The sequence below is a fragment of the Aegilops tauschii genome, chromosome 3 (assembly GCF_002575655.3).
Source record: "Aegilops tauschii subsp. strangulata cultivar AL8/78 chromosome 3, Aet v6.0, whole genome shotgun sequence".
Classification (NCBI taxonomy): domain Eukaryota; kingdom Viridiplantae; phylum Streptophyta; class Magnoliopsida; order Poales; family Poaceae; genus Aegilops; species Aegilops tauschii.
In genome coordinates, this window is record NC_053037.3 from 519,536,470 (window position 1) to 519,551,418 (window position 14,949).

At 44.7% G+C, this 14,949-nt stretch overlaps 2 protein-coding genes across 2 annotated transcripts; both read right to left on the bottom strand.

Moving 5' to 3' along the window:
* Nucleotides 1-4,757: 4,757 nt before the first annotated feature.
* LOC109786362 (BTB/POZ and TAZ domain-containing protein 3) lies at nucleotides 4,758-8,454 on the bottom strand. The gene is made up of 6 exons (XM_020344933.4): nucleotides 7,657-8,454; nucleotides 6,714-7,037; nucleotides 6,484-6,614; nucleotides 6,052-6,358; nucleotides 5,486-5,799; nucleotides 4,758-5,093 (listed from the first exon to the last, which is right to left on the bottom strand). The coding sequence occupies exons 2-6, from the start codon at nucleotides 7,011-7,013 to the stop codon at nucleotides 4,928-4,930; spliced, it is 1,218 nt and encodes a 405-aa protein (XP_020200522.1). The 5' UTR covers nucleotides 7,014-7,037; nucleotides 7,657-8,454; the 3' UTR covers nucleotides 4,758-4,927.
* A 219-nt stretch (nucleotides 8,455-8,673) lies between these two features.
* On the bottom strand, nucleotides 8,674-14,113 carry LOC109786360 (uncharacterized). Its single transcript, XM_020344931.4, has 15 exons — nucleotides 13,873-14,113; nucleotides 12,766-13,325; nucleotides 12,282-12,570; nucleotides 11,874-12,020; nucleotides 11,677-11,765; nucleotides 11,501-11,593; nucleotides 11,098-11,224; nucleotides 10,827-10,891; nucleotides 10,539-10,707; nucleotides 10,000-10,158; nucleotides 9,863-9,910; nucleotides 9,586-9,705; nucleotides 9,283-9,365; nucleotides 9,024-9,139; nucleotides 8,674-8,932 (listed from the first exon to the last, which is right to left on the bottom strand). Exons 2-15 carry the CDS (start codon nucleotides 13,302-13,304, stop codon nucleotides 8,859-8,861), a joined length of 2,118 nt encoding a protein of 705 aa, XP_020200520.2. The 5' UTR covers nucleotides 13,305-13,325; nucleotides 13,873-14,113; the 3' UTR covers nucleotides 8,674-8,858.
* Nucleotides 14,114-14,949: the final 836 nt, after the last annotated feature.

The following is a 14,949-nucleotide window of genomic DNA, read 5'->3' on the forward strand; positions in this document are numbered from 1 at the left end:
GGGATCTATTCGATGTAACTCTTTTGCGGTGTGTTTGTCGAGATCCGATGAATTGTGGGTTTATGATCAAGATTATCTATGAACAATATTTGAATCTCCTCTGAATTCTTTTATGTATGATTTTTTATCTTTGCAAGTCTCTTCGAATTATCAGTTTGGTTTGGCCTACTAGATTGATCTTTCTTGCAATGGGAGAAGTGCTTAGCTTTGGGTTCAATCTTGCGTTGCTCGATCCCAGTGACAGAAGGGGAAACGACACGTATTGTATTATTGCCATCGAGGATAAAAAGATGGGGTTTATATCATATTGCTTGAGTTTATCCCTCTATATCATGTCATCTTGCCTAATGTGTTACTCTGTTCTTATGAACTTAATACTCTAGATGCATGCTGGATAGCGGTCGATGTGTGGAGTAATAGTAGTAGATGCAGGCAGGAGTCGGTCTACTTGGCGCGGACGTGATGCCTATATAGATGATCATGCCTAGATATTCTCATAATTATGCACTTTTCTATCAATTGCTCGACAGTAATTTGTTCACCCACCGTAATACTTATGCTATCTTGAGAGAAGCCACTAGTGAAACCTATGGCCCCCGGGTCTATTTTCCTTCATATAAGTTTCCAATCTATTTTTACTTTGCAATCTTTACTTTCAGTCTTTATCATAAAAATACCAAAAATATTATCATCTCTATCAGATCTCACTTTTGCAAGTGGCCGTGAAGGGATTGACAACCCCTTTATCGCGTTGGTTGCAAGGTTCTTATTTGTTTGTGTAGGTACGAGGGACTTGCGTGTGGCCTCCTACTGGATTGATACCTTGGTTCTCAAAAACTGAGGGAAATACTTACGCTACTTTGCTGCATCACCCTTTCCTCTTCAAGGGAAAAACCAACGCATGCTCAAGAGGTAGCAACGACAAGTCAAGTTACAAGAAGACTTCGTCAACTTCAAGTCGTCCTCCTACTTCAAGAAACTTCAAGCCAAGAGCTTCATCATCATCTACTCCAACCGATGAGACCATCAAGACAAGTTTAATCAAGTGCTTCACATGTGGCGGCCGGGGCCACAAGTCCTTCGAATGTACCAACAAGTGCACCATGATCCTCAATGATGACGAAACCTATGACTCCATGAGTGAAGAGGAAATGGACGCCATTGCGCAAGTGGCCATGCACCGCCAAGTGAATGAAGATGAAGATGATCAAGGCTTTTGTGACAAAGATTCGAGCCCCACTCTTGTTGTCTCCAAGGTCTTGACTCTTCAACATCAACAAGACGAAGACCAAAGATGCCATCTCTTCCACACAAAGGCGGGCATCAGTGGAAGGTTCGTGAAGGTCATCATCGATGGAGGGAGTTGCCATAACTTGGCGAGTGAAGAACTATGCTCCAAGCTCCAATTGGTCAAGATGAAGGATCCCCACCCCTACAAGGTCCAATGGCTTAGTGACTCCGGCACTATCCAAGTGGAACATATGCTGCAAGTTTCCTTCAAGATCGGAGCATATGAAGACACTTTGGAGTGTGATGTCATTCCGATGTCCGTTTTCCACCTCCTTCTTGGACAACCATGGCAATTTGACCGAGGAGTCATCCACACCGGGCATCCACAACCATGGCAATTTGATTTGGCACGATCTTGATGTACCGCGAGCTTTGTTATTATAGTTGGATCTTATGGTGTTCTTCCCTCTCTGCCTTGTGATGAATTGAATCTTTTCCTTTGAGGTTTTGTTATGTCGGATTGAATCTTTGGATGTGAGAGCACTTGATGTATGTCTTGCGATGGGATATCCGTGGTGACAATGGGATGTTTTGGTTATCAACTTGCGGATTCCCGTGGTGACATTGGGGTAATCTATGCATAGGGGTTGGTACGCCTTTTCATATTCCTTTCTCCGATAGAAATCTTGAGATACTCTTGAAGTTCTTTGTGTTGGATTGAATATTATGAATCTGAGATTGTGTGATGCATATCGTATAATTGACCCACGGATACTTGTGGTGACATTGGAGTATCTAGGTGACATTTGAGTTTGATTGATGTGTGTCATGTGGTGTTATTTTAGTACGAACTCTAGGGCAGTTTGTGACACTTATATGAATAGCCCAATAGATCGACCAGAAAGAATAATTTTGAGGTGGTTTCGTACCCTACAAGCAATTTCATCTTATGTTCTCCGCGATAGGAACTTTGGAGTGATTCTTTGTTGCACGTTGAGGGATTGTTATATAATCCAATTATGTTATCATTATTGAGAGAATTTGCACTAGTGAAAGTATGAACCCTAGGCCTTGTTTTCAAGCATTGCAACATCGTTTTTGCTCACTTTTGTTACTAGTTACCTTGCTGTTTTTATTTATTCAGATTATAAAAATATATTTCTACCATCCATGTTACACTTGTATCACCATCTCTTCGCCGAACTAGTGCACCTATACAATTTACCATTGTATTGGGTGTGTTGGGACACAAGGGATTCTTTGTTATTCGGTTGCAGGGTTGTTTGAGAGAGACCATCTTTATCCTACGCCTCCCACAGATTGATAAACCTTATGTCATCCACTTGAGGGAAATTTTCTACCGTCCTACAAAACTTTGCGCTTGGAGGCCCAACATGAGTCGACAAGAAGAAGGTTGCAAAGTAGACATGAACGCCCTAGCGATCAGACGACCGACAGGGACCGGACGTCCGACACCTCCAGCGCCCGGACGAACGAGCTCCTCCGGAAGACCGGCAACACCCTCACCAAGCCAAAACGTCGGAAGTATGGTGGCCTCCGGACGACCGACGCCTCGGACGCCCGACCCCAACCGGACGCCCGACACAACCTGATCAGAGCCGAAACGTCGGACTTCCGACAAGTACCGGACGTCCGAGCCCCCTCGAGACGCCAGACGACCGGTAGTTGTCGGACGTCCGACACGTGTGCGTGCACCGCGTTTTGGGCCGAAACCCACTTACCCTTTCGTGACACTAGACTATATATACTCCTCCTCCTCCCTCTTATTAGGGTTATCAAAGGATTAGCTCATTTGAGAGATAGAGCTTTGCTCATCCACTTGATACCCTTCTCCATTGGAGTTCACGGCCTCTTCGGAGAAGATCCCCCAAGTGGATTCAAGACCCCTCACGGGAAGACCCCCTCAAGGCCTCCTTATGGAGAAGAACTTGCTACTTGTATCGTCCTTTGTTGATCGTGGATCGTGTATCTCTTTGTGTTCCGAGGATCTAGCACATGTGTAATTGAATCTTGTTGTCTTGAGTGTTTCCTCTCGTGTTTCCCCCTCGTGTTCTTCATAGGATCTGCTCCAATCATGAAAGATCGGCCCTAGGGTTTCCACCCTACATCAGCTTGCAGGTTGCAGTTCATCTCTGCGCCAATTGGCGCAACGGGTCATCAGTAAAAGAACAATTCCCCAAAGCGAGAATTAGGATTTACCAAAGGAGAGGATAAAGATTTGGTGAATCTAGGCTTTGGAATATGTGCAACAAAATTTGACTCCCACCAAAGATTGCAACAAGTTTCAAATTAGTCTAGAAAAAGACTAAAGGGAGAACAGAGCCAAAAATCACATAATTGCTACAAAATCTCACAATTGCTTTTTGATATGTGAGTATGTGACACTCACCATTGGTTGGCATACCCTGGCAAAGCCAGTCAATTTATATTCTAGAAATTTCTACAAACATGTTTACTTATTAATACACTACATGCACTATTAAGATAATTGTCATATTGCTTAGAGATCTCTTCCATGGAATTTAATAATATTAAAATACACATGAATACATGCACACATACACATATATATGTGGAGAAACTCTATAATTTATGTAATCATCAAAAAATAGTTCAGATAAAACTTTTTTCACAAACATAAAATTTAAATTTAACATAAGCAATTGCCAAGTGATATAAGTTACATCTATATAATAAATAATGTTATAATTAATATGTAGACATATTGTTATATTCTTAATTATATGTGCCAAGTAATAAAAACTTGTACTTGTTAAGATTGTAGTATTAGAAAACTAATATTAAAATATAAAATTTTAGTATAAAATATTTCTAATTTCCTGGTTTTATGAGTTTAAGCTTTTGTTCGGAATTTTCTCCCTTTGCACTTGGTCCTCAACTGAAAACACAACCTCGTTGTACGACTTCGAAAATACTACATTGTTCACCGCCTGAAACCTCACACTAATCATCCCCATTCTCCCTCTTATTTTTTTCTTCTTATAAACTTCTCTCCCATCTGATAAATTTTCCAAAATCCCCAATTCTTAGCGAGCCCTCCCAACATAATTGACGGCGCAAGGGTAATATTATCTCCTGGTCCTATGCAGTACAACTGCAATCTAGTATTTTTGGTGAGATCATGAGCAATTTAGTGTTCTCGCCTGGGGATTCTTGGGGTAACCCTACTAGTGATTCTCCACCTCGTATGGATGCTCCCGAGCGGCACCTTTGCCAATGTATTCATCTACGCCTTCGGCATCGCAGCTATCATACTCCACATAATGCCATATGCAATGGTAAATGATTCTTCTCTGCTCCATAGTAATCACCGATATGCAGGCTCACTGCTCGCCTAGGGGTTCTTGGGCTAACACATGAACATTAAAACATCTCCACTGGAATTGCAGAGCAGCGAGGAAACAGTCGAGGAGATCGCAGCACAAGCAACATAGGAGAAGTAGACGGGGTCAGTAGAAGCGCGATGCCAGCACTCTGCCAGCATATGATTGCCGATCCTGGCAAAAGCACCGTCTGCATTCGCCATCATCTATAACTCAAATCTGCAATTTCATTTGTAGCTGCTACATAATCATCTAGATGATTCACAACTGTAGTTACTCAACTCCGCCAAGCTCCCTAAAAGAAGCAGTAAACAAGATCTGTGCTTGTGTTATTACTGTTGAACTATATGCCAAGTTTCATTCGGCATCAAGGATGATGTTTTCCTCATTTTTAGGATGGATGTGCTTGTTGCATTGCTCTCTAGGACCTTACACACCAATATGTTCCATTTGATTTCTTCTTTCTTGCTCCGATGCCATATTTTATCCTTAAAATGCCTGCAACATGTACAAATAGTATACCCGTGAAGTGAATATAACAGAAATGCTGAAGAAGTGGCACGGTATGCGTACGACAGTAAATTTCCTATTGCGGTCAATTCCTTTTGCGGGATTTGGTGGGTGAGTGAGAAAAAGATGGAAGGCAGCTAGAAATCTGATGTGTTAGCTTCTTCTCCCTAGTCTTCTGAATTTTAATTGTGATGTTTGTCTGTCCGCTAAGTCCACCTACCTTCAGTTTATGGAGATGAAGCTAGGAGGGGCGCCCCTTTTGGAAAAGGGGTACTAAAAATATATTCTGAAATGCTATGAAAGCAAACATCTGTTGTATTAACCTAGAAAACTTGTGTGTCTAAATGAAATGATCCTGACCAACAAAGACAAGACCTCACCTGCATAGAGGAACCCTGCAGGTGTCTGGTGTGGAACACATTCGAGAATGCAGCTCAAGAAGCTGCCACATGCGCTTGCAGTTGGCGCAGCCACGAGGCACACGTTTTTTGCATGCCGAGAAATGGCGCACGAGCAACTCGATGCCCTTGCAGGCAGGAAACTTGCAAACAACCTGACTGCCCTTGAGTTTCTGATCCCAGGGGCCAATCGTCCTACAACCGTCTCGGCATATATGAACAAGAGCTTCCATAGCTTCATACAACTGAAGATAAACCTTCTTTTCCTCCATCCTTTTAGCTCTTTCTTGCCTTCTCTGCGTCAAATTCAGTTTTAAGAACGATGAGTATGAACCATGACAGTAAGTTGTGCAGCTATACAATTTTCTGACAGCAGGTATAAGCATTCTAAGTGTGTGCATCATGTAGAAGATTATAGACATAACATATAGCGAGACGATTATAGACATAACATGTAGCGAGACGAGTAATTCGAACAACTGAGATGTTGCGAGGTGGAGTTACTAGTGATTAAGCCATATTAGGATGCTCTGTTTCAGATAACTCACTGTGTCCACTTCAACAAGAAACTCAAGAAGCTCTTGCTCCAGGCTTGGGTTGGCCCGTCTCATCACTTTCCACCCTTCTGACAGAGAGATGGTCTTGAAATCTCCAACGATCATACGGGTACAGATGAGCGAGAGCCTTGGTGCGTCACAGAGTCTAGCCAGTTGTAGAACGTCCACCACGTTATCAGGAGCAAGAAAAAACCTCTCGAGCTGGTCGGTGCAGACGATCTTCAGCGATTGTACCGAGAAAACATGAGAGAGTACGAGCAAATGAAGGGCATACTTCTTCATCTCACCCTGCTCAAAGCTTCACCAGAGGAACAAAATAGATGACAAGGTTCTGTCAAGCTATATCTTGTAGTAAAAGAAGAGCATACTGAAAACTCTGAAGAAACATAAACATTCAGGCATGAACACAGCCCACATTCATACCGTGAAGAATACAGAAATCTGATGAAGACACGGACTGCTTCTGATGGGACACCGGAAATCAGGATGTTTCTGAAACCATGTTCAATTCTAGCTTCTTCCAACATACTTCTCAGAACCGGAGATCTGATGCCCTGTAGGAGACGAGGTCAAGATTACATAATATCAAAACCTGCCTCTGTTCTAGGAGTGTGAGGCCATTACAGGAAAAGAATCATAAAAACTGTACTCACAAGAATGCACGAATGCGATAAGATCTGGCTGCCATCGCCCGTCGATACGCGGACATCGGCTTGATATCCTTCCAAGAATAGCCTGTTCCAGCAGTCCTCGACCTCCTCAGAGCCATGAACACGACGAGCCTTTTTAGCATTCCTGGAACTTCTCTGCTTGCCATAAGAGGTTCCAGGTGGAGGTGGATCTGGCACGACTCTGGTGCCTGCCAAGGTACCGCACTCGTAGACATCGAACGGGCCGTCGATCGCACTGCTGTCGAAGAAGAGCTGTGAGGAGCCTGACTCCAGGGGCGCCATCAAGGTGTGCCTCCTGCTTTGACCCTGCAAGCCAAAATGATCAAGAGAGAAGAGAGCTGAAAACACAGCCTACTCGAGTTTTTGTAGTACCCATATGGCACCGCAAGTAGTACTTCCTTTGAAGCAAGGTTCAGGAAGAAGTTGTTATAAATAGATGGAAGAAACCAAAGGCATAACGTAAGGCAAGTGATTCATTACTAATTACTCGATATCTTCAGCACATAATAAACAAATAAATTAATGAGAACTCCGTGTTTCTGAAGTTACTACTTCATACTAAAATAGTGAGTTGAAGGAAAATATGCACAGAATTACATCCATGTGTTTCTTTCCTGAACTCTGAGGCTGGAAATTGTAAGAACTTCCTGCCCAGAAGAACATCACATGAGGTCCATAAAAGAAGATGTTAACATGGAAATTTCTGAGTTATGTGGGTGGCCCATGAGAATTCCAGTCCCCGGAAAGTAGAAACCAAGAATTGCTGAAAGTATCTCAAACTCGAGCTGATCAAATACGCTTCAGCTCCTCACTCAAGAGCTATGGCTCCCCTGTCCCTGGGACCATCAGAGAGGGGAAATCGACGGGGAAGAAGGGAGACGCGAGATGGAAATTGGATTGGAGCAAGCCACAGCTGCGTGCTCACCTGAGATTTTCCACGAGCGATGGACTGGAGTCGCCGGAGTCTCTGTAAAAAATGAGGTCGGGAACGGTCCCTTGAGTCTCCACTGTCGCAGAGCTTTTGAAGCCTGCAGCAAATGGCAACCGTCCTCTCCTATACTTGGGGCACTTGGCCACACGCCCACGCAGGCTGGGGGGAGGGGGCCACGTGCTGCGTGTGCCTGACACGAGTCCCCCACGGAAGGCCCGGCCCCGCATGTCACTGCCACGAGGCAGGTGCGTCTGCGGTGCCCGCCACGGCTGTGAAGTGATGACTGATGAGAGGGCAAGGAGTAGGACGGAGCCGACTCACAGATATGTCCTCACGTGGAAAGGGCGCGCCGCCCGGGCCAGTAGGATCGCGCCACGTGGCCACACGCCGGCGCCGCCCACAGAACAGAGGACGCACACTTTCTCACTGGGCGGTGGCCCCAGTGTATGTAGCACATATGTGTGTATGTGCCCACTGCCTACGGAAAAGCAGAACTGGAAGAGCCTGGAAGGTGGGCTGGCCGGCTCCGCGCCCCGCGGGTATGGATACGGCGACCGACTTGTTTGTCCAAGTGGGAGGGAGAAAAGAGAAAGGTGTGGCCTGGCTCGTCTCCGCCCTTCGTGCGTGCGTGCACGGCGGATGAACAGCTACCGATGAATAAACCCGCCCTCGGATCTGCTGCAGCAACGCGCGCCAGTCAGTCAAAACGATGCATTATCCTATCCTAGCAGCAGCAGCAGCAGCGGAAGAAGAAAAATACAGCAGCACTCGAATTCTGGGCTTTACCATTTGTCCCTGTGGAGATCCCGGATATACGTTTCCTTTTGTATCTTCCGCGCAGGACGGGGACCTCCCCCCTTGGGCCTTGTCCCGTTCGGGAGCCAGAGGCTTCCAGTGGGCGGCGAACCAGGCACCCGTTTCGACGGCGAGTTGAATCGAATCACACGCACGCACGGCACGGCACGGCGCGGCGGCTGCCGCTGCCATCACCCATGACACACACAGCGACAGTGACGGGCGGATTATGTACAGACGCCGAGGCAAACCGTGTGCCGGCGAGTGGAAAAACGGAGGGTTTACAGGGCTTTCACGTGTCTAAGCTCAAGAAAAAAGATTAGGCCGACGGGCCACGACGACATGCGTTACAAAAAGAGATGGCGATTCTCTTGATTCTTAGTGCTAGATAGAGGCTGCCGTCATTCGTCGTTGGGCTCTGCCTCCTCAGCTTGTGTGCCAAGCTTCACGATGTCCTCAACCAGGATCTTCCCGTCTGTAATGTAACCCAAGCAGAGGCAGAGCAGTATGTGTCAATACGCTCAGGCAGTATCGACAGGAGCGTGGCTATCGTTAAAATTAGGGACCTTTATCTTTGGAGAGGCTCCCGATGAGCTCCTCGATGCCTGAACTGTCCAAGTTGTGCTTCAGGTACGCGGCCGCGGCTGCCACCTCCTCCGACGTCACCTTACCGTCATGATCCCTTCGGAAAATTATCATGATACATTGATACCACAATATAATATCGTGTCATGTTTGATAATATGGTACAAGATCTTAGTCTGATGGAATTCTACTTATGTCGTATAGACTTGTTTAGACTACACAGAAATCATGAGTTACTACCTGTCGAGAAGCTGCCATCCATCACCGATGGCCGTGTCTACATCATGGATTTCCTTTGTCAGTTCCTTGAGCATGCCATTTATCTGCAAGAAGAAACACAAGAACATACCACAAGTTACAGGCTAGAGATGAGCAGGATGAAGAAACAGACTGGTAAATTATATCAGGATAGTGGATGTTTAATAGAAATGGGGCGACCGGAACTCAGGGCATCCAAATTGGTTTGATTCCATTTTTGTTAAAACTACAGACCTCCTGCACTTTCCAAAATATCTGATGAACTATAGTTCACATGAGCAATACCTTTTTCATGAGTGCTGACGATACTGAACTTTTTGCAGATCTACTCCCCTTAGCAGCTACGTACGCCTCATTAGCATCCTCTGCTGTCGAACCTTCACGCAGTGAGTTGTACAATTCTATCTGCAAAAAGGAAAAATAATGTGTTTAGAGAATGCGAGAAGGTTGAGATCGTCAGATAAAATCCACCTTTTTTTGCAGATAACAATAATGAGATAAAATTCACTAGAACATATATTAGCCTTATTGTGGATAAGAAAATAATATGCGCTAGATTCACCTCTCTGTGCACAATGCTTAGGAATTCTTGATGCTCCTTGCTAGTTGACTGCAAGAGAAATAAATCAACAAACAGAAAGTTTCAGCAACTATCTACTAACAGACATGTGCAAACAAGTATTCTATTTGAAATCTTACCGATGCAGAAGACAAAAGAGCTAATGCCTGACTAACTTTGCAAAGCTCTTTCTGTTTCTCTAGCATTCTCTTTTTTGCCAGATCACCAGCTTCCTTGACACTGAATTTATTGAACGGCACATCCTTGTCCACCATGCCCTCTTGTTCATTTTCCTCTTCCTGCAACATGTGTAAAGAAACTTTTCAAGCCAAAAAGGCGTCAGAGAATAGACAGAGTAAAAGAACAAGAAGCATTAGTACTAGTAACTTATCAATAGTACTGGGCATAAATGGAAAATGGACACATAAAACTATAAAAGGACTCCCCCCTGGCCCTACTCCCCAACCTAGAGCAGCTTAGTGTGGAAGTTTAATCAACCCTTGCTCATACATGGTCTTTTCTGGTATGAAATAGGCCACTTCAAATAGGTTTTGCACTGGGCCAGAATACCATTAGTCCAGCATTGGGAACTGATATGCCTTTTTTAACTATATATAGAAAGGTAAACTGAAGTAGAAATAATGTTACTCCCAAGTAAACATTAAATGCATTAGATGACCTTGATAAGTTTATCTTGCATTTTCAAGAACTCCAACTTCCTCTTCCTAGCTGAAAGAGCATCTTCAGATGGCAAGCTAAGACCCACACTACCGAATATGTTGTCAGGAAGGGATGATAGTGTAGCTGCAACATCCTCAGGCTTCATCTTGCCAGAAAATGTGAAGGCTCTACAAAAATTATTATAATCAGTCAATGAAACAGGGCACGTGCCAGCTTTACAAAGTTCATATATTTGTCACATAGGAAATTATTTAGAGAAATAAATAAATCAGAAAAATTCAGTCACCTGGATAGTATAAGGAGAGAAGATGGCACTTCACAGTAGAGAGACAGGTCCAACCAATCTTGCAGCTGAGCAGAGGCAGAAGAAGGTAAACAAATACATTGTCCTCAGGTAATACAGATTTATCAAAAAAATAGAGGTGGGACATGTATCGAATTAAATATTGCTTTTCTCAAGCAATGAAAACCATCAATCACTGAACTAGCAACCAATGTTGAATAGAAATTGGCTACAGACATTTACTGTATAATAACTGGAGAAGTTATGAGATCACCTCTTCAAGCATCTCGTCTACTGGAAGCAAACCGAGGTGGCCTCTCTCCCTGCAGGCCTGACGGAGTTCATGTTCACTGAGAGAGGCTACACCTTCTCTCTGTATTAATATATCGTCATCTTTTATGCTAGTAGCCAGAAAAAGAGGCAAATTAGCAACTTACCTTTTGCTCTAGTGGCCTATTTCTACAAATTTATGATTGCCAGAACCTTACCGGATGTTGGAATGACAAGAGAAACATATCTGCCATACCAAGTTGCAAATGTAACTCTACAATAAGCAGGGGATCACACACGAACATGCTACTACAGACTTGATTTGCAGTTCTGCAGTATCCTTCTAGCACTATTTTCTCCTAGCTTTAATAAACACCAAATGTGATCTGATGTATAGAAAGACTCACCATTTTAGTTTTCTTCTGAGCATAAAGCGCAAATAATTGCTTGTCCCATATGGCTGGATCCCCATATACTTGCACATATTTACTAAACGTGGCCTGTAAGGTTATGACATGAATCTAAGCATAATGATATGTGAAGAGAAAATGCATAGATGAAAAGGCATAAGTATAAAAATAACCTGCTCATATTATCCAAGGTTAGCTCATCACTGAATAATTTCGCAAAACCCAATATTTCACCATTATCAACATGCATACCAGTCCTTACCTGACCATTGAAAGCTCACATAAGTACCGAGTGATCCAGAAGTCAGGCGGAATAATAATGCAGTAAAAGTGAAATAAGAAAACGGTGATATATGGGGAAATGTAATACTTTCTTAATGAACTGATCAATATCCTCCGCCCTTTGCTTAATCTCTCCACTACGTGTATACTTCACTTCTTTTGCCATTTCCTTCACAATGTCCTGTAGAAACTTGGCATATTCCATCCTTGCTTTGAGTTTCCTTTTTAGTGCCTCCTACCATTGGTCATGCCACAAGCAGACATTAAGCATCCAAGCATTTCTTCAGAAAAGCAGGCCATTAACTGAAAAAATAAACAGCATGACATAAATAGGATTTGTCTTTTAAATAAATGGAAGTAACTATTATCTGTCCCCCACTACACATTAATCACCTAACTTCATCCGCTCGGTTCTTTCATTTGTGCTATAATAGTTGCTCTCAGAATTCATAAGAGAACAGCATCAGTTATAGTGGGCACACTCCACATACCATACCTGTTCTTTCATCCTGTCCTTGAATGTTGACGGTTGCATGTTTGGGAACATCCTTAGAAACACAGGCAACAAAAGTTCCATGAATGGCACTACGACAAAAACCGAAAAGGGGACCAGCTTGAATATGTCCGCAGTTGTACGGGTCAGCTGGCCCCTCTCTCTTCTGGAGAGTCTTTTCCCATTGGCTAGCTTCAGCAATAATCTGGACGAAATCCTAACATCTAGCCACAGCAGTCGCAATCCAAGCCAGTAGTGCTGCAAGGTTGAAAAGAACTCGTCCTTCTTGTGACTGAAATTAAACAGTCCAATCCAATCAGCACTAAGAACAAGTAGTACTTCCTGAGTAACAATATTCAGTAACTAATCTGAAATGCTGAATCAGCGCATATCAACTACTCCCTCCGTTCGGAATTACTTGACGGGAGGGAAGGAAATTTAGTGAACAAGTACATTTTACATTAATTTCCTCCAGATGTTTGATCACCTGCTCATGGAAGCTGCTCTTTTCATTGCAGGGCCAATCACAGGAACAGTTTCCCAGAACTTCTGTTTCACAGAGGACTGTTCCGCATTCTTAGCTCCGGGTTTGGCTTTGGCAGGACGTATTTCTGCTGTAGAGTCCACACAGTCTTCCGTTAACACGTCTTTCTCTTGCTGCCTATCTTGATCGTCCTCCTGTTCATTGCCACTGTCAAACTCGGGTCTTCTAGCTGCATTAGTGCTTGCAAACCGAAGAGTCTGCCACATAGCACTAGATCGCAATGGTAAAATAACATCGTGCCTTCCTTTCCTCGAACCACTGTCAACTAAATCACGTAACAGCTGATGTTTAGCCAAACTTTCCAATCCAGCCCCTTTATTAGTTTTATAATGATCTGAAGCCGACTTCCCTGAATGGACATAATCTGACATGCCATTATTACCAAGAATGTTAATATTGATGGTAACAGACGTTCGATTCTTCTGGCAGCTCAATCTCCATATGATACAGTTTCTTCCTCGAAAGATCGCTTTTGAGCCCATTTTGCTAGACCGGTCGACCAACTGCAGCAGAGCAAGATAAAACTTCAGAAATTTCAGACATTAATGTTCACATCGGTATAACAGTATTCCACGCATGAAACAACACCACTGAATATCATGATCTGAAAAAATTCAGGTAAAGGCAGTGACGAGCATACGGTCCTTAAACCAACATAGACCCTCAGGTATGTGAGTGTTTCCAGTGCAGTTTTCAGATAAAAGGTAACCCGGAGTTAGAAACCACGTGACTGACAGTGAGGAGCAGAAATACAATGAGTTTGACACATGTTAGGAATAAGTGACTCTGAAGTCTGAACTGCTTCGATTTCCCAAGTTGTCACAACAATGGACAGAGACAGACATACTGAAATGGTAGGCACACATGCATTTCTAACTGAGCTGAGCACACGCGGTCTCTACTCTCTAGCTGCATCGGGCCATCGAGTACAGCACACTGCTGCACGCCTGGGCTGACGCCTCCGCAGCCGCAGAGGCAGAGCAGCATATACCATACACGATTCTGCACTCAAAAGTTCAAATGCGAAAGACAACGACGTCACCTCCTCACCTCGCCTTGGTCAGCTAGCGGCGGCCTGGCGGGCAGGTGCGGAGGGAGTGGACGGTGGAGGAGCTCGCGCGCCGCGGCGGTGCAGCCTGAAGGAGCGGCTTGAGGAGGAGGAAGAAGCACGTGAGTTGCTAGGTCTTCTTCCCTGTCCCCGGGATGGGAGATGAGGAGAGGTGGCGGCGGTGGGCGGCGGCGTGTCGGCAACAGAGATAGGCAGGCGAAGAGCGGTGGCGCAAGTTTTTTTTTTTAAGAGAGAAGAGCGGTGGCGCAAGTGGAACCGACAAACTGCTAGAGAAACTGATAACTTCGCAAATTGCGGCCCAATTCACTGACCTCAGCCCATGGGCCAGATCATGCCATGGGTCTTTTACCTTCACTGGACTCTATGCAACTGAGATGGATCCCAAGTGTAAGTCGAGTGAGTGTGGCGCGGCTCAGTTGGGCCGGTTACAGTTTAACTTGAACGTTCTGCCAACTTAAAAATCAGTGGCCCGGTCACTACCGGATGTCCGGTGCTCCCTGAGCCACCAGATGTCCGGTCACTACCGACGTCTGGTAAAGGTAAATTTAGGACAGTAAAATAGAGCCTAAAACGAACTCTTTGAACAATTTGTGTTTCTGATCGTCCGTCTTTAGCATTTCTGATCGTCCATTTTCATGATCTGAGCGTTTCTGGCCATCTGATCTGCTGTCCTAAGGGGCTGCTGCCCCGGAAGAAAAAACAGAGCCCTGTGGTGAACTGAGCCGTTTCTCGAAGCCCAGTTATGAGCACAGTCCAGTAGTCCACGCCGATCTACCCTTCTTCTTGCTCACAAAAGAGGAACGGATCGGTGAGCGGCTCGGCGCTCGTTGTCTCCTCTTCTATCCTCTTCCTGCGTTGCCGACATCAATGGCCCCCGTCACCATTCCTCTCGTCCACCATTATTCTAGGGTTGCAGCGGGATCCAGCAATGCGGGATACAAAGGAGCGACCGGTCTGCGTCCATCCAGCCTCGATGCGAGGCGCGTAGATCATCCGGAGGTGAATTAGAATGGATCGGGGAGGTCGATACAGAGGATGCGGACTGGCGCTCGATAAAG